Source organism: Macaca thibetana, chromosome 19 (genome assembly GCF_024542745.1).
Source record: "Macaca thibetana thibetana isolate TM-01 chromosome 19, ASM2454274v1, whole genome shotgun sequence".
Classification (NCBI taxonomy): domain Eukaryota; kingdom Metazoa; phylum Chordata; class Mammalia; order Primates; family Cercopithecidae; genus Macaca; species Macaca thibetana.
The window spans coordinates 40,439,388-40,458,265 of NC_065596.1; the positions used below are offsets into that span (position 1 = coordinate 40,439,388).

At 49.2% G+C, this 18,878-nt stretch overlaps 2 protein-coding genes across 5 annotated transcripts in view; one reads left to right on the plus strand and one right to left on the minus strand.

Annotated features, from left to right (window-relative positions):
* Nucleotides 1–18,878, plus strand: part of TBCB (tubulin folding cofactor B) — a 188,056-nt gene that overhangs the window by 95,145 nt on the left and 74,033 nt on the right. The gene's annotated exons all lie outside the window — the stretch shown is intronic.
* THAP8 (THAP domain containing 8) lies at nt 1,193–18,606 on the minus strand. Its single transcript, XM_050769284.1, has 4 exons — nt 18,466–18,606; nt 5,812–6,004; nt 5,191–5,586; nt 1,193–1,802 (listed from the first exon to the last, which is right to left on the minus strand). The coding sequence occupies exons 1-4, from the start codon at nt 18,546–18,548 to the stop codon at nt 1,650–1,652; spliced, it is 825 nt and encodes a 274-aa protein (XP_050625241.1). The 5' UTR covers nt 18,549–18,606; the 3' UTR covers nt 1,193–1,649.

An 18,878-nucleotide genomic window follows, 5' to 3' on the forward strand; every position in this document is an offset into this window, starting at 1 on the left:
TTGCTCCTCCCCACCCCAGGACCACTGCACTGGCTCTGCTTTGTTTTGTTTTTAAATTTATTTATTTATTTATTTATTTATTTTAGATGGAGTCTCACTCTGTTCCCCAGGCTGGAATGCAGTGGCATGATCTCTGCTCACTGCAACATCTGTCTTCCGGGTTCAAGTGATTTTCCTGCCTCAGCCTCCTGGGTAGCTGGGATTACATGCCTGTACCACCACGCCCAGCTAATTTTTATATTTTTAGTAGAGACGGGGTTTCGCCATGTTGGCCAGGATGGTCTCGAACTCCTGACCTCAGGTGATCTGCCTGCCTCAGCTTCCCAAAGTGCTGGGATTACAGGTGTGAGCCACAGTGCCTGGCCTGCACTGGCTCTTTGTGATGCCTAGAATGTTCTTCCTCCAAATCCCTACATGGCTCCCTCTCTGCCCTGTTTTAGGATCTTACTTGTTGGTGCCTTTTCACCTTCTCTGCTCTAAAACCGCACCCCTTCATCTAAGGAAGGAGACCACTACTACTCCTGCTGCCCTCCTCCCCCCACCTTGCCTAGTTCACAAGACAGGAGGAAAAAGAGAAGGCAAAAAGTTGGAAAAAAAACAAAAGTAAGATAAATAGCCAGACAACCTTGGCACCACCATCTGGCCCTAGGAGTTAAAAAAAAGTAATAGTAACATCAACCCCTGACCTAAACTGCTTGTTTTATCTGTAAATTCCAGACACTGTATGAAAAAAGCATTGTAAAACTTTTTGTTGTTAGCTGATGCATGTAGCCCCCAGTCACGTTTCCCACGCTTGCTCGATTTATCACGACCCTTTCACATGGACCCCTTAAAGTTGTAAGCCTTTAAAAAGGCCAAGAATTTCTTTCTCGGGGAGCTCTGCTTTTAAGACGCGAATCTGCTGACGCTCCCGGCCGAATAAACGGCTTTCTTCTTTAATTCGGTGTCTGAGTTTTGTCTGCGGCTCATCCTGCTACATCTCCCTTCCCTACTATGGTTTTCTCCATAGCAACACTGCCTCCCAGACGGGAGGCCCTCTCTGCAGGGGTTGTTCATCCTCTGGAACCTGAGCCTGTAACCCTCCAGGCCAGCCCCTTCTCATTACCCAGGTTTCTGCTAAAACATGGCCTTAGAGGGCCCTCCCACAAGCCCAAACCGAATTTTTGTTGTCTTTATAGCACTCATCGCTCGCGTTTGCAGTGTTCTCGTTTATTTGTTCACTAGTTCATTGTCTACTCAAGTAGAATGAGCACCATGAGAGCAGGGATTTTCCCAGCTGTGTTCACCATGGTATCGTCAACTCAGTACCAGGCTTGGCAAAAAGCATGGGGCTCCTAAGAACCAGGTATGATTCTCCCAAACAAACAACCCTTGCTCTGCTCTGAAGTTGTCGTACTGATTTGCAAAGATCTGAGCTGGGGGTGACAGAAGCCTGGTACCCAGGGGATTGGGGGCTGATGACAGACTTGGCCCTAGGTCACCCCTAAGGTTCAAGAGATTCCTAGGAGTGGGGTGCTAGAACCCAGGTCCTTGAGGGAGGCACTGCTACTACCCAGGTGTGGGTGGTGGGGCTGGGGCCAAGCCCATGTGTAATGTCTTTCCTCCTCCATCTTCTATCTTCTGTCCCTCAACATTGTCTGTCTTGATCCTTATGCACTGGGGGTTCGAGTGTCCAGGAGCTCCGGCTTGGCATCCACTGTGGCAGGTGCAGGGCCCTGGGCAAGGACCACTGCTATGTCAGGCCCTCCACAGATGATGGTGAACGTTTGGGATTCCTCAGATCCAAGGGTCTGGGCCGTTGTCTAATGCAAAGAAGTGGTAGAGATGGGAACATTATGGAGCAAGTTGTGGGAGAGACAGACAGACATGGTGAGGAACAGGGAGGCAAAGGTGGGAGTGGGGCGTGTCAGGAAAGAGAGATGTGGGCAGAGATATGAGGAGACAGGAAAGCAGATGTGAGGGCCAGAGAGACATTCATGGGAAAGGAAAGAAGGGTGGGGAAATGGGAAGAGAAATGCGGGGGGACAGACACAGACACATGTAGAGAAAAGAGATGTGCAGGCAGACAGACGTACACACAGAGATGTGGGGGAGACAGAAAATACACAGACGAAGAGAGACATCAGGAGGTGGGGAAACAGGTAGGGGACGGAGATGATGGGGAGAAAGACAATGAATGTTAGAAAGGGAGGAGATTGCAAGGTAGGGATAGATGAGTAGGAGACAGAGATTGGAATGATGGGAGAGGAGGCAGAGAGAGGCAGTCAGCTCAGGGGCTCTGGCAGGCTCCACAAAGAGCCCCAGGCCTGAGTCTGAACTCTGTCCCTGCCCCACTGTCCCTCTGTGCCCCAGGCCACAGTCTCAAACTTTAAGCCCCCAGAGGCAGCTACACTGTAGCTCCAGCCGACTGCTATCACCTGAGAATCCAAGCCCAGTGCTGCTAGATCTGCAGAGCCTTCGGGAAAGACCAGACTTTTTTTTTTTTTTTGAGACAGAGTCTCACAGTGTCACCCAAGCTGGAGTGCAGTAGCACAATCACAGCTCATTGAAGCCTTGACCTTCTGGGCTCAAGCAATACTCCCACTTCAGCCTCTCGAATAGCTAGAACTATAGGTGCAACACTTGGCTAATTTTTTGTATTTCTTGTAGAGACAGGGTTTCACCATGTTGCCCAGTCCCCTGGGCTCAAGTGATCTACCTGCCTTGGCCTCCCAAAGTGCTGGGATTACAGGCGTGAGCTACTGCACCTGGCCATTAGAAATTATTTTAAAGCACTGCGGAGGCCAAACAAAGTATATCTGTGGGTCATGTCCAAACCACTGACTATCAATCTGAGACTCCTGGCTGGGCGTGGTGGCTCATGCCTGTAATCCCAGCACTATAGGAGCCCAAGGTGGGCTGATTACCTAAGGTCAGGAGCTCAGGACCAGCCTGGCCAACATGGCAAAACCCCATCTCTACTAAAAATACAAAACTTAGCTGGACATGGTGGCACATGCCTGTAATCCCAGTTGCCTGGGAGGCTGAGACAGGAGAATTGCTTGAACCAGAGAGGCAGGGGTTGCAGTGAGCCGAGATCGCGCCACTGCACTCCAGCCTGGGCAACAGAGTGAGACTCCGTCTCAAAAAAAAAAAAAAAAAAAAAATCTGACACTCCTTAACTCCAGAGGTACTGTGGGGGCTCCTTCCTGAGCCCTTTCAGTGAGTCTAGCATTCAGAGCTCTGTGTGGGCACCTCTCTCATCCAGGCAGGGCTCTGAAAGCCATGGGGGCTAGGCTGGGGACCTCAAGCTTGGCCCTGGGGTTTTAGACAGGAGAAAGCCTTGGTCAAACTGCGATTTTCAGAGACATAAGACCCTTCCTCAACTTCCTCCCTCCCGCCCCCACACACAGACATAACACCCTTCCTCGACTTCCTCCCCTACACACACACACACACATACACACACACACACACATATACACACACACACACATACACACACACACACACACACACACCCCCAGCAGTAAAATATAGAGGCAAAAGGGATTAAATAGGGCCTGGAGGACACTATTACAGAGATTGCAAACTCCAGCTCTATAGGGGCCAGGCAGGAAGCTCTCACAGGCCTCTTCTGCAGCCAGATACCTGGGTTTGAATCCTGGCCCTGAAATGTATTGGCTGCCTGACTGTGGGTGCACTACTGGACTGCTCTGTGCCTCCATTTTTTCATCTGGAAGATGGAGACAACAGCAGTATTAAGATTATAATGAGGTTTTTGTTTGTTTGGTTTTTGAGATGGAGTCTTGCTCTTGTCGCCCAGGCTGGAGTGCAATGGCACAGTCTTGGCTCACTGCAACCTCTGCCTCCCGGGTTCAAGCAATTCTCCGCCCTCAGCCTCCCGAGCAGCTGGGATTACAGGCACACGCCACCATGCCCAACTAATTTTTGTATTTTTAGTAGAGACAGGGTTTCTCTATGTCACCCAGGCTGGTCTCAAACTCTTGAACTCAAGCAATCTGCCTGCCTTGGCCTCCCAAAGTTCTGGGATTACGGGCACAAGCCACCGCACCCAGACTATAGTGAGTTTTTTGCTTGGTTGCGTTTTTTTTTTTTGTTTTTTTCTGTTTGTTTTCTGAGACAAGGTCTTGCTTGGTTACCCGGGCTAGAGTGCAGTGGTGCGATCTTGGCTCACTGCAGTCTCTGCCTCCTGGGCTCAAGGGATCTTCCTGCCTCAGGCTCCCAAGTAGCTGGGACCACAGGTGCCCACCACGTTAATTTTTGTGTTTCAGTGAGACACAGTCTCACCATGTTGTCTAGGCTGGTCTTGAACTCCTAGGTTCAAGCAATCTGCCCACCTTGGCCTCCCAAAGTGCTAGGATTATAGACGTTAGCCACTGCATTTTTAAAAAATTAACCTTGTAGCGGTCAGGCACGGTGGCTCATGCCTGTAATCCCAGCATTTTGGGATGCCAAGGCAGGTGGATCACGAGGTGAGCACATCGAGACCATTCTGGCTAATATGGTGAAACTCCGTCTGTAACAAAAATACAAAAAATTAGCTGGGTATGGTGGCGGGCACCTGTAGTCCCAGCTACTTGTGAGGCTAAGGCAGGAGAATCGCTTGAACCTGGGAGGTGAAGCTTGCAGTGAGCAGAGATCACGCCACTGCCACTGCATTCCAGCCTGAGCAACAGAGCGAGACTCCGTCTCAAAAAAAAAAAAAAAAAATAGAAAAGAAAAGAAAAACAACCTTGTAGCTCCAGCTCAAAGCATCACGGTGAGTTTTCAACTCACTATGTTATAACTCTGTGTCTGGCAGACAGTAAGAGCTTCTCAAATGTTAAGTATTTAGTATTAGTAAATGGAACAATCATTACTCAGCTCCAACCAATAGTTGCTTGGCATTGCCAGGTTAATTTTGTTTTTCAAGAAAACCTAGAAATTTGTTTTAATTTTCTGTAGAGACAGTGTCTTGCTATGTTGTCCAGGCTGGTCTCGAACTCCTGGCCTCCAGCAATCCTCCTGCCTTGGCCTCCCAAAGTGTTGGGATGACAGGCGTGAGCCACTGAGCCTGGGCAAGCCAGAAATTTGGAAACACGGGTGAATGTTCTGATTTTTGAATAGGGGATCCTAGACAAAATGAAAACACACTGCAGGCCAGGCGAGCACCCATGGATGGGGCTGCCAGGCTGGGGTGCCACTCACCAGGCGCTGCAGACCCCGGCACGCCCGTGCCAGCAGGCTCTCCCCATGCAGCTGCTGTGCCAGCCGTTCCAGCGCCTGCAGCTGCGCCTGGTGCTGCTCCTGGCACCGTTGTAGCCTCTGCACCCGGCGTTGCAGTGCTCCCAGCACTGAGCCCAGCCCAGTCTGGGCCTGTTGGGCAGGGACTTCAGGTTGTGACCCCTCAGGAGTGGCCGCAGGGGCCAGGGGGGTCAGGAGCATGGTGGCCGCAGTCTCGGGGCTCCCCGATGTGGGGTCCAGCACCACTAGGCGCACTGGGTCAGAGACTGGGATGGCAGGGCCCTGGGGCAGGGGTGTTTTCTCCTGCAGGGGAGGTGGTGGCGAGACTGGCTTCTGGGTGCGTCGAGTCCTCTGCTGACTCTGGAAGACAAGGCACAGGGTGCAGGGGTGCCACAGCCAGACTTCAACTCAGGAGGAAAAGGATTGAGGGTCTGTTTCCAAGGGGGACTTGCCTAGGTAAGGCCAGACCTCAGGGAGGAAGTGTCGTCAGGAGGGGAGGGCCAAAGGTCAGACTCAAGGAGGGACTTCCCTTAGGAGGGGAGGTCTGGGGTTCGGATTCCAGCAGCAGGACCTCCTGGTGCTCACCTTGGCAGGTGGTGCCTGGGAGAAGATGGAGGGCACTGCATCAGGCCGCAGGTAGCGCACACCCCAGCGCCACTGGAAGCAGGAGGGCGTGAAGTGCTCACTGCACAAGTGCTGGTGGCAGCTGGGCACCCAGTGCTCACGGCCCATGTGCCGCAGCCAGGCCTGCAGCCGGGGACCATCCTTCAGTGGGAACCTGCATGGGTGGTTGGGGGGCGGGGTCAGTGTTACAAGGTTCAGACTCATCCCTCCCAGAGGATACCCACCCTGGAGGTCTCTGGGCTCCAAGCCTGTGCTTCCCTAGGGCCAGGAAGTAGACCAGTCTTGTGCCCAGGCTTTCTCTATCTCATACACACAACTACAACCCTTTCTTCAGCTTCGTCTTTTAGTAATATTATTTTGTGAGACGGGGTTTTGCACTTGTCACCCAGGCTGGAGTGCAATGGCACAATCTTGGCTCACTACAACCTCCGCCACCCGGGTTCAAGCGATTCTCCTGCCTCAGCCTCCTGAGTAGCTGGGACTACAGGCGCACGCCACCACGCCCGGTTAATTTTTGTATTTTTAATAGAGATGAGGTTGCATCATGTTGGCCGGGCTGTCTCGAACTCCTGACCTCAGGTGATCCACCCACCTTGGCCTCCTAAAGTGCTGGGATTATAGGCATGAGCCACCATGCCTGGCCTTTTTTATTATTATTATTAATTTGAAAGCTCCACCTTTTAAACACCCAACATCAGCCCACCTCTGCCCCCTCCACTGCCCCTCCTTCTAGCCTCCTTCCTGTTCTACCTGCCCACAGCCCCGCCCCTCCACTCCCAATTTGTTCTTCCACATCAACTTGTTGGAGCAGTTTATAAAATCAGACATTTACGATGTGGGAGTTCGTGCAGCCAAGTGAAAATGTTTCTTCTACAAACGTATAACATGGGGGTGTGGGGTTTCTGGATTAAGAGAGATTTAAGAAACATCAGCACAAAAGCAGGATGTGGACCTCGCCTACAACAAACAATTCAGTAAAAAGACATTTTAAGACAATTGGGGAAAACTGAACATGAACTGAGTATAAGATAATTATAAGAAACCAGTCGGGCATGGCGGTTTACGCCTGTAATCCCAGCATTTTGGGAGGATGACGAGGTAGGAGGATCGCTTGAGCCCAGGAGTTTGAGACCAGCCTGGGCAACATAGGGAGACCTCAACTCTACAAAAAAAAAAAAAAATTAGCCATGTATGGTGGTACATGCCTGTGGTTCCAGCTACTCGGGAGGCTGAAGTAGGAGGGACACCTGAGCCTGGGAGGCAGAGGTTGCAGTGAGCTGAGATTGCACCACCATACTCCAGCCTGGGTGACAGAGCCAGACCCTGTCTCAAAAAAAAAAAAAAAAAAAAATTCATTTTGCTAGGTGTGATAACTGTATTGGTTTATACTTCTGAAACAGTCTTCTGTTAGAAAATCAGTCTGAAATAATTATGGATAAAAGATCTGATGTCTGGGATTTACTTTAAAATAGGGCAGGACAAAGACTTAGAGGTGTGGGCAGGGCAGTAAAGAAGATTGGTAAAGTGTTGATAACTAGTGACACAGTGATAGATCTCGAGGGCTCTACTTTTGTGTATGCTTGAAAACACCCACTAACAAGTCTTAAAACAACTCAACAACAACAATAAAACACAAATAACCTGATTCAAAAATGGGGAAAGGACTTGAACAGACATTTCTCCAAAGACATACAAATGGCCAATAAGCACATGAAAAGATACTTGACATCGCTAATCATTAGGAAAATGCAGTATCAGAACCCTGATGAAATACCATCTGACAAACACCAGAACAGCTCCTACTGAACAACAACAACAAAGAGGCCGGGCATGGTGGCTCATGTCTGTAATCCCAGCACTTTGGGAGGCTGAGGCGGGAGGAACTCTTGAAGGCAGTAGTCCAAGACCATCCTGGGCAATGTAGCAAGACCTTGTCTCTACAAAAAAATATTTTTTAAATTAGCTGGGTGTGGCGATGTGCATCTATAGTCCTATCTACTTAGGAGGCAATGTGGGAGGACTGCTTAAGCTCTGGAGTTTGAATGCTGCAGTGAGCTATGATCATACTACCGCATTCCAGCCTGGGAGATGGAGGAGGAGGGGAAGCGGGAGGGGGCAGGAGGGGAAGGAAGAGGAGGAGAAGAAAAGTGTATGTCAGGATGTTGAGAAACTGCTGGAACTCTGGTACACTGCTGGGAATGCAAAATGGTGCTGCCACTGTGGAAAACAATATGGCAGTTCCTCAAACATTGAAAAACAGAATTACCATATGACCCAGCAATCCACTTCTGCTTATATACCCGAAAGAACTGAAAACAGGGTCTCAGAGAGATATTTGCACACATGCGTTCGTAGCAACATAAATCAGGCCTGGCGTGGTGGCTCATGCCTTTAATCCCAGCACTTTGGGAGGCTGAGGCAGGCGGATCGCTCGAGTCCAGGTGTTCAAGACCAGCCTGGACAACAGGTGAAATCTTGTCTCTACAAAAAATACAAAAATTAGCCAGATGTGGTGGCGTGTGCCTAGAGTCCCAGCTACTCAGGAAGCTGAGGTGGGAGGAATGCTTGAGCCCAGGAGGTTAATGCTACAGTGAGCCATGATCACATTACAGCACTGTAGCCTGGGCAAAAGAGTGACACGCTGTCTCAAAAACAAACAAACAGACGGACAGAAACATAGCAGCATAAATCACAACAGCCAAAAGGTGGAAGTGTCTATCAACAGATACATGGATAAGAAAAATGTTGCATATACATACAATGGAATTTCATTTAGTCTTTTTTTTTTGGAGATGGAGTCTCACTCTGTCACCCAGGCTGGAGTGCCACGGCGCAACATTGGCACACTGCAACCTCTGCCTCCTGGGTTCAAGTGATTCTCCTGCCTCAGCCTCCTGGGTAGCTGGGATTACAGGCTCCCGCCACCATGCCCAGCTGGCTTGCTTATTTATTTATTCATTTATTTATTTTGGCGATGGAATCTCACTCTGTCGCCCAGGATGGAATGCAGTGGCGTGATCTTGTCCCTGCAACCTCCACCCCCTGGGTTCAAGCGACTCTCCTGCCTCAGCCTCCAGAGTAGCTGGGATTACAGGCGCCTGCCACCGTACCTGGCTATTCTTGTATTTTTAGTAGAGACAGGGTTTCATCATGTTAGCCAGGCTGGTCTGGAACTCGTGTCCTTAGGTGATCCACCCGCCTCGGCCTCCCAAAGTGCTGGGATTACCAGTGTGAGCCACTGCACCCGGCCTGGAATTTTATTTAGTCTTGATCTGACACATGCAACAACACAGATGAATTCTAAGGGCCATTAGGGTAAGTGAAAAAAGCCAGTCAAATACTGACGATTCCACTCATATGAGGCAGAACAGTCAAATTCCTAGAGACAGACAATGGAATGGTGGTTGCCAAAAGCTTGGTGGAGAGGGAAAGAGGGAATTGTCCAATGGGGATAGAGTGTTTTAGGAGAGGAAAAAGTTCTGGAGATTGGTTATATAACAGTGTGAATATACTTAACATTAGTGAATTGTACACTTAAAAATGATCAAGATGGTAGATTTTATGTGTATTTTGCCACAATTAAAAATAATTTTAATAGGCCAGACACAGTGGCTCATGCCTGTAATCCCAGCACTTTGGGAGGCCGAGGTAGGCAGACCACTTGTGGTCAGACCTCAAGTGATTTTGAATTCAAGTTCAAGACCAGCCTGGCCAACATGGTGAAACCCCCGTCTCTACTAAAATTACAAAAATTAGCCAGGCCTAGTGGCGTGTCCCTGTAATCCCAGCTACTTGGGAGACTGAGGCAGGAGAATTACTTGAACCTGGGAGGTGGAGGTTGCAGTGAGCCGAGATCACACCACTGCACTCCAACCTGGGCGACAGAGCAAGACTCCATCTCAAAAAAAAAAAATTGTTTTAAGTTTTTAAAAATAAGCTTTCTCAGTGGTTGTGGGTGGGGATTATCTGATGAGGGACCCTCTAAAGATGCCCCACTTCTCCGGTTTCCTGGTGCCACTTGTTCCCAGCATCTGCTCTTGCCCTCTTAGATGTTAACACACTCTCTATTTAGACCTGGGCTCAAGGCTACCCATAATAAAGACCTCCTTTTCCAGTCTTATTTGCAGCCAGGGGTGGCCACATGATCAAGTGCTGGCCAGTTTGTCCTTAGCAGCTGCCAGAAACTGTGAGACTGTAAATGTTTATTTCAAGCTGCTAAATTTGGGGATCGTTTGTTATATAGCATTAGATAACTAAGACACATCTCATGCACATCCCATCTTCACAATGTTTTCCATATCTGTGATATTACTGATTTCATACTTTTCTTAAAACTAACCAATCTTAAGTATTAAACAAAGATACTTAAAAGAGAAACTTTATACCACAATTGAAAATGGAAAATCAGTATCAATTCCATAAACAAAAGCTAACCATAAAAACATCAGATGTCATTACCTACTGAGGGCTATGAGCCTGAGGCCCTGCCCTTCTTCCCTCCCCTCCCCTTCCCCTCCCCTCTCCCCCCCTTCCCCTCCCTTCCCCTCCCCTTCCCTTCCTTGCCCTTCCCTCCCCTTCCCTCCTCTTCCCTTCCCTTCCCTTCCCTTCCTTTCCCTCTTCCCTTCCCTTTCCTTTCCTTCCTTCCTTTCCTTCCTTCCTTTCTTTTTTTTTTGAGACAGGGTCTTGCTCTGTTGCCCAAGCTAAAGTGCAGTGGCATGATCACAGCTCACTGTATCCCTGAACTGCTAGGCCCAAGTGATCCTCCCACTTCAGCCTCCTGAGTACCTGGGACCACAGGCATGTGCTACCACACCTGGCTAATTTAAAAATTCTTTTTAGATAGAGACAGGTCTCACTGTGTTGTCCAGACTGGTCTCGAACTCCTGGGCTGAAGTGATCCTCCCACCTTGGCCTCCCAAAGTGCTGCGATTATAGGCAGGAGCCACTGCACTCCACCCCTGCTCTCTCTTTGTTGAAAAGAAAGACTAATGAGTACTAGAGAATCAGGGACAAAATTCCTACAGGAGATAGGGTAAATAAACATAGGCACATCCACACAGAAGAATACGATGCAGCTATAAAACAGAATGTAGAGGCACTCTGTGAACTGACATACTATTGTCAGGCACATATTATGTGAAAAAAAGGAAGGTTCTAAATAGACTATCTCAGCTTTTAGTCATTGTGGTAGCCCCCAAAAGCTATCCATGTCCTAATTCCTGGAAACTGTGACTATTACTTTATTACTTTATTTATTTATTTAGAGACAGGGTTTTGCTCTGTCACCCAGGTTGGAGTGCAGTGGCGTGATCTCGGTTCCTGCGGCATCAAACTCCCCAGGATCAGGCAATCCTCCCACCTCAGGCTCCCAAGTAGCTGGGACTACAGGCATGTGCCACGTGCCCGGCTAATTTCTATATATTTTTTAGAGATGAGGTTTTGCCTTGTTGCCCAGGCTGGTCTCAAATTCCTGGGCTCAAGCAATCCTCCCACCTTGGCCTCCCAACGTGCTGAAATTACAGGCATGAACCACCATGCCAGGCCTGAATATTACCTTATATGACAAAAGATGTGACTAAGTTAAGGATCTTGAGATGAGGAGATTATCCTGGGTCATCCGGGTTGGCCCTAAATGCCACAAGTATCCTCATAAGAGGGAGGAGAAGATATTACCACAGAAAAGAAGAGAGGGCAATGCAACCATGGAGGCAGAGCCTGGAAAGATGTGGCCACAAGCCAAGGACTGCCTGCAGCCACCAGGAACCGGAACAGGCAAAGAAGAGACTCTCCCCCAGAACCTCCGGTGGAGTACAGCCCTGCTGACACCTTGGTTTTGGCCCAGGAAAGCTGATTTGGACTCCTGGCCTCCAGAACTGTTAGAAAATAATTTGTCTTGTTTTAAGCCACCAAGTTTGTAACAAGCAGTATGGGAAACTATTAGTGTAATAAAAAAGGAAATAAGAATGTCTTTCACATTTGCTGGTATTCGTATAAAGAAACCATGGTGATGTGGTTTGGCTCTGTGTCCCCATCCAAATCTCATCTTGAACTGTAATCCCCATGTGTCAAGGGAGGGACATGATGGGAGGTGACTGGTCATGGGGGATGTTTCCCCCATGCTGTTCCCATGATACTGAGTGAGTTCTCATGAGATCTGATGGTTTAAAAGTGGCAGTTCCCCTCTTGCTCTCTTTCTCTCCTGCCCCCATGTAAGATGTTTGCTTCCCCTTTGCCTTCCACCATGATTGTAAGTTTCCTGAGGCCTCCCCAGCCATTCAGAATGGTGAGTCCATTAAACCTCTTTCCTTTATGAATTACCCAGTCTCAGATAGTTGTTTATAGTAGTGTGAGAATAGACTAATACACATAGGAAGGACACACAAGAAACTAAAAAGGCTACCAGTGGGGAGGAGGTGGATGGGATGAACGGAGATGGGGAGAGCCAAGACTTCTCAGACAAAGGCAGATGGAGGTGGAGGGGGCAGGCAGCTGGCGAAAGAGCACAGAAAGGCTGACTCAGAGAAGAGCACTGGCACCCAGAGAGCAGAACCCCAGGGCACACAGCCAGGGAGTCTGGCTGCTGCAGTCAGCTTCCCTCTAAGATCCCAATGTTCTCAGTGGCCCCATTCTTCCTGGACACAAACACGAGATCTATTGCAACAGCATTCCCCATTCTTATTGCCACCATCTCCCAGGCAGAATCTGCCAATGGACTACTCATATCTACTCTCTGCCATTTCCTTACTAACATAACTCCAACTTTCTTTGGGCCATAATGTGTCCTGCTAAAAGACTACATTTCCCAGGATCCTTTGCAGCTGGGTGGGGCCATGTGACTACCTTCTGGCCAATGAATGCTTTAACGGGATTCAGCAGCTCAAAGAGGAAAGGAAGAAAGTCAATATCCTAAGAAACATCTCCTTAATTGGTCTTTCTCTTGTTCCTCTGGATAGCAGCATTTATAATGGGCAATATTGCTTTCTAAAAAACTACCTTAAGCAGACAGCAAGTGTTCCCCTTTCAATGCAGTCAAATGCTCTACCACTGAGCTATACCCCCATGTTCCCCTTTGTATAAACTATTTTAGTCTTGCTGGTCATCTTGTCCAGAGCATGGGGTGGCATATACTGCTAGAAGTCCTCTTTTTCTTTCTTACTAACGTAACTCAAAATTTATTCAGGCTGATTAAATGCCCAGCTAAAAGACCACAATTCCCAGCCTCTTTTCCAGTTGGGGGTGACCAGTGATGAAAAGGTGCCATTGAATGGGGTTTCTGGAAGGCCTTATAAAGGGAGTTGATTCAGTTTAGACCTGAACGCTTTTTGCTCTTTCTCCCTTCCCTTTTCCTCCTATAAGGAATGGTAGCAAAGGTGGCTGGGGCACTGGCAGCCACCTTGAATGGAAGCCACAGGCTAAGGATGACAGAGCAGAAATAGGCCAGGCACGGTAGCTCACACCTGTAATTCCAACACTTTGGAGGCCAAGGTGGGAGGATCATTTGAGGTCAGGTGTTTGAGACCAGCCTGGTCAACATGGCAAAACCCTGTCTCTACTAAAAATGCAAAAATTAGCTGGGTATGGTGGCACGCACTTGTAATTCTGTAATTCCAGCTACTTGGGTGGCTAAGGCATGAGAATCCCTCGAACCCGGGATGTGGAAGTTGCAGTGAGCTGAGACCGTGCCACTGCATTCTAGCTTGGGTGATAGAATGAGACTTTCAAAAAAAAGAAAGAAAGAGAGAGAGATAGGACCCTCATTTCTGATGACTGTGGAACTACTATTCCAGTGCTGGTTTGCCAACCTCTGTACTTGGTCTATATGAGGGAAAATAAACCCTGTAATAGACTGTATTACTGTTCAGAATGTCTGCTGCCTCCCTCCACATGAGGATTTCACATGCCCACTCCATTGACTTGAGGCTTGCTATATACTTGCTCCAGTCAAAGAATGCCAGTGAAAGTGATATGGGCCTCTTCTAAATATAAAATTGACCAAGAGCCACCGGATGATTCACTCCACTTTCTCTTTTCCTTCTCCCGCAAGAACAGCAATATTCCAAATAGGGACAGTTTCTTCAGCCTGAGACCCCAATTAAGATACTGTAGAGTAGGACCACAAATGACCTGCAAAGGACATAGTGTGAGCAAGAAAAACACCTTTGGGCCAGGTGTAGTGATTCATGCCTGTAATCCCAGCACTCTGGGAGGCCAAAGCAGGAGGACTGATTGAGCCCAGGAGTTCCAGCCTGGGCAACACAGTGAGACTTCATTTTTTTTTTTCGAGATGGAGTTTCGCGCTTGTTGCCTAGGCTGGAGTGCAGTGGCACGATCTCGGCTCACTGCAACCTCTGCCTCCCAGGTTCAAGCGATTCTCCTGCCTCAGCCTCCCGAGTAGCTGGGATTACAGGCACCTACCACCACACTCGGCTAATTTTTTGTATTTTTAGTAGAAATGGGGCTTTTTTTTTTTTTTTTTTTTTTGAGACGGAGTCGCTCTGTCACCCAGCCTGGAGTGCAGTGGCATGATCTTGGCTCACTGCCACGATCTTGGCTCACTGCAACCTCCGCCTCCCAAGTTCACGCGATTCTCCCATCTCAGCCTCCTGAGTAGCTGGGATTACAGGCGCGTGCCACCACACCTGGCTAATTTTTGTATTTTTAGTATAAATGGGGTTTCACCATGTTGGCCAGGCTGGTCTCGAACTCCTGACCTCAGGTGATCCACTCGCCTTGGCTTTCCAAAGTGCTGGGATTACAGGCGTGAGCCACTGCACCCAGCTCAGTGGGACTTCATTTCTACAAAAATTAGAGAAATTTGCCTGACAAGGTGGTGTCTGCCTGTAGTCCCAGCTACTCAGGAGGCTGAGGCGGGAGGACTGCTTGAGCCCAGGAGTTTGAGGCTGCAGTGAACCATGATGGTGTTGCACTCTAGCCCAGGTGATAGAGATCCCTTCTTAAAAAAACAACAACAAAACAACAACAAAAAAACACCTTTGTTGTAGTAAGCCACTGAGATTTGAGAAGTTTGTTCGTGCAGCATAACTTAACCACACTGATTCCTATAGACCCCATAATTTGTTTAATCAACTCTTATTGCAGGACTTTGTTACTACCAAGCAGATATAATTCTTTTTTTTTTTTTTTTGAGACGGAGTCTGGCTCTGTAGCCCAGGCTGGAGTGTGGTGGCCAGATCTCAGCTCACTGCAAGCTCCGCCTCCTGGGTTTACGCCATTCTCCTGCCTCAGCCTCCCGAGTAGCTGGGACCACAGGCGCCCGCCACTTCGCCCGGCTAGTTTTTTGTATTTTTTAGTAGAGACGGAGTTTCACCGTGTTAGCCAGGATGGTCTCGATCTCCTGACCTCGTGATCCGCCCGTCTCGGCCTCCCAAAGTGCTGGGATTACAGGCTTGAGCCACCGCGCCCGGCCCCAAGCAGATATAATTCTAAATGATAGGTCCCCCATAAGAGATGACCCCATTGCCACTGTCCCTGAAAGGGCCTAAGACAGAGCTAATGAAGGCTAGCCAGGCATGTTGGCACATGCCTATAGTCCCAGCTACTCAGGAGGCTGAAATGGAGCTGGTCTGAGTGTTGTGGGTTATTGCTAAGCTGATTAACATTGTCTCCCCACACAACCATGCTTGACTAGCATAAAAATAAAATGAAACATGAAAAAAAAAAAAAAAGGAGGCTGAGATGGGAGGACTGCTTGAGCCTGGGAGGTTGAAGCTGCAGTGAGCCATGATCGCACCACCGTATTCCAGTCTGGGTGACAAAGCAAGATCATGTTTCAAAAAAGAGAGAGACAGAGAGTGAACTAATGAGTGTTCCCTTTGGCTGCCAAGCAGGATTTCAAGTTATTTCCTGGCAGCCACTTCCCTCAACGTGTCTCATCTTATCTCTCACCTGGCATCCATGCCCTCTCCTAAGCCTCTTTTGGAAACTGCTTTTCATCTAACTCTTAACTGAGTGGCTTCTGCATGACTGACTCAGGGGTAGGCCCTGAGGTGTAAATGGGTTAGTCACTATTGGGTGCCAATGAAGACATGAAGTGATTTTCCTTTTTTTTTTTTTTTGAGACAGAGTCTCGCTCTGTCACTCAGGCTGGAGTGCAGTGGCTGGATCTCAGCTCACTACAAGCTCTGCCTCCCAGGTTTACACCATTCTCCTGCCTGAGCCTCCCAAATAGCTGGGACTACAGGCGCCCGCCACCTTGCCCGGCTAGTTTTTTGTATTTTTAGTAGAGACGGGGTTTCACCATGTTAGCCAGGCTGGTCTCGATCTCCTGACCTCGTGATCCGCCCGTCTCGGCCTCCCAAAGTGCTGGGATTACAGGCTTGAGCCACCGTGCCCGGCCGAAGACATGAAGTGATTTTCATACAGTCATCTGGCTGCTGTATACAGTCGTCATCATTCCCCCTTATTATTACCTACAAAGCACTTAGAACAGTGCTTGGCATAAGGTAAATACTCTATTGTTGTTGTTATGAGTGAGGTAAGAGTGGAAACAGGGGCTGGGCATGGTTGCTCATGCCTGTAATCCCAGTACTTCGGGAGGCCAAGGTGGGTGGATCACCTGTGGTCAGGAGTTCGAGACCCACCTGGCCAACATGGTGAAACTCCACCTCTACTAAAAGTACAAAGAATTGGCTGGGTGTGGTGGTGTGCACCTGTGGTCCCGGCTACTCGGGAGGCTAAGATAGGAGAATCGCTTGAACCTGGGAGGCAGAGGTTGCAGTGAGCCGAGATCATATCACTGCACTCCAGCCTGGGTGGCAGAGCAAGACCCTGTCTCAAAAAAAAAAAAAAAAAAAAAAGATGACGGCAGCCTGGACTATGTGACGACAGTGGATGTAATGAGTAGTAGTCTGGGAATGTGTTTTCCTTATTTCTTATTTATTTATTTTGAGACAAGGTCTCACACAGTTGCCAAGGCTAGAGTACAGCAGCGTGATCACAGCTCACTACAGCCTTGGCCTCCTGGGCTCCAGTGATTCTCTACCTCAATGTCCCGTGTAGCTGGAACTACAGGCGTGCACCACCATGTCCGGCTGATTTTTACATTTTGTAGAGATGGGGTTTTGCCATGTTGCCCAGGCTGGTCTCGAATTGCTGGGCTCAAGCAATCCTCCTGCCTCGACTTCCCAAAGTGCTGGGATTACAGGTGTGAGCCACCACGCCCAGCCTATCTTTCCTTATTTCTTAATGATTTATTTGGGACTTTCTCATTCGTGTTCATAACTGTCTTGTCAAGGTTTTAGAGATTTTGTTGTGGTTGTTGCAGGATGGAGACATGTCTTGAGGGTAGAGCCAAAGGGCAGGTTAATGGACTAGCGGTGGATGAAAAGGAAGGATTATGGGTAACTCGCAGGTCACGTACTCAATTCCTCAATGTTTGACCCTCACCTATCCATGAGCTCTGTCATGGCAGAAACAAGATCTGTCAGGGTCCTTTGTGTCCAGCAGGGGCTTACTTGCTTCTCCAAGAAATACTCAAAAAGTTGCTGAATTAATCAACAGTTGCCAGAGTCATATACAGGCTTAAAGTTCCCCCAAATCCCTTTGGCCCTATACCAGGGTCCCTCAAAGGATCCATGAGACATGGACTGCTGGCTTTCCTGGAGAGCCCATCTGAAATGCATTCATCAAATCCACCCAACAGATCTTTACTAAGCACCTACTATGTGCTAGGCACTGTTCTAGAGGTTGGAGACACAAACAAGAGGAAACAAGAAAGACAAAGACAAAACCTCTGGCTTGATTGAGGTGACATTCTAGTGGGGGAGATAAGGAATGCATACATCGAAAATGCGATATGCAGACAGTGATGTGTTAAAGGGAAAAATAAAGCAGAAGACAGAGAGAACCGTGTGTGTGTTTCGGTGTCAGTTACAGTTGTCCATAGGGTGGTAGTAATAAAGGCAAGAACTTTGAAATCAGAGGGAATGGCCCAGGCAAAGATAGCAGGGCAGTAACATGCCTGCTATGCTACAGGAACATGAAGTAGGCCAGTGTTACTGGAGTGAAGGGCAGGAGGAAAGAGATGAAGTCACACTGGTATCAGGGAACCAGCTCTGTAGGACTTTGCAGGCCTGCTTTCTACCTGCTGCAGCCTCACTTTATTTTTTACAGTGAGGTGGGAGTCAGGGAAGGGATCTGGGCAGAGGAGGGCGCTGATCTGACTCAGGTGTTCACAGGCTCCCTCTGGCTGCAATCAGGGAACTACTAAGGACAGACTGGAAGGTTTTGGGGGAGACGCGATCACAAGCTCAGTTTCGGATGCTCTGAGTTTCAGATGGCTCAAATGCGTGGGGAGGGCAAGTGGGCATCTGTAGGCTCTTATAGAGCCTGCACCGACTTCACTTTTTACATCCGTTTCCCTCTTCGTCTCGCTTCGTTCGCTACCTGTAGTTAATCGTCTACTCCTGATGTTTCCCACGCCAGCACCTTTGCAGGTGCAGTGGACACTGCCGAGAAGGCCATCTCCTCACGTTTTAACCCCACTTCCTAACACCCTCAAGCGAGACCAGAAGGCCCGCACAGCTTCACTAAAGCTCGGGCCCCGCCCCTCCCAGGGTCCCGCCTCCCTCAAGCCCCGCCCCGCGCTGCGCTCACTTGTAGAAGCTCACAGGGCGGTTGTCTGCGCCCAAGCTGCCCGCAGTGTTGGAGCAGTTCGGCGCCCTGCAGTACTTAGGCATGGCTGTCCAGCCCCGTTGAGTTTTGCCGGGTCAGCAGCTGCACTTTGGTTCTCGTGGAGCGCCGCCGAACCCCGCCCCGCCCGCGCGCTCGCCGCCTGCCTCACATGACGTCCGTGGAGACTCGTCACGTGCCGGGGAGAGCGCTGAGAGCGCCTGGCTATTAGGCGCCCCTCCAGTGCCACAGTCACGCCCTCGTCACGTAGCGAATTGGCTATAGCGAGAACTGTACGCCTGCGCAAAGCCTGCCCTTCTCCACCCCGACTTTCATCACGTGTTGGGTAGAGGGGCGGTGTCACGTCGTTTCTGAGCCTGCGCCAACCAAATCAACTG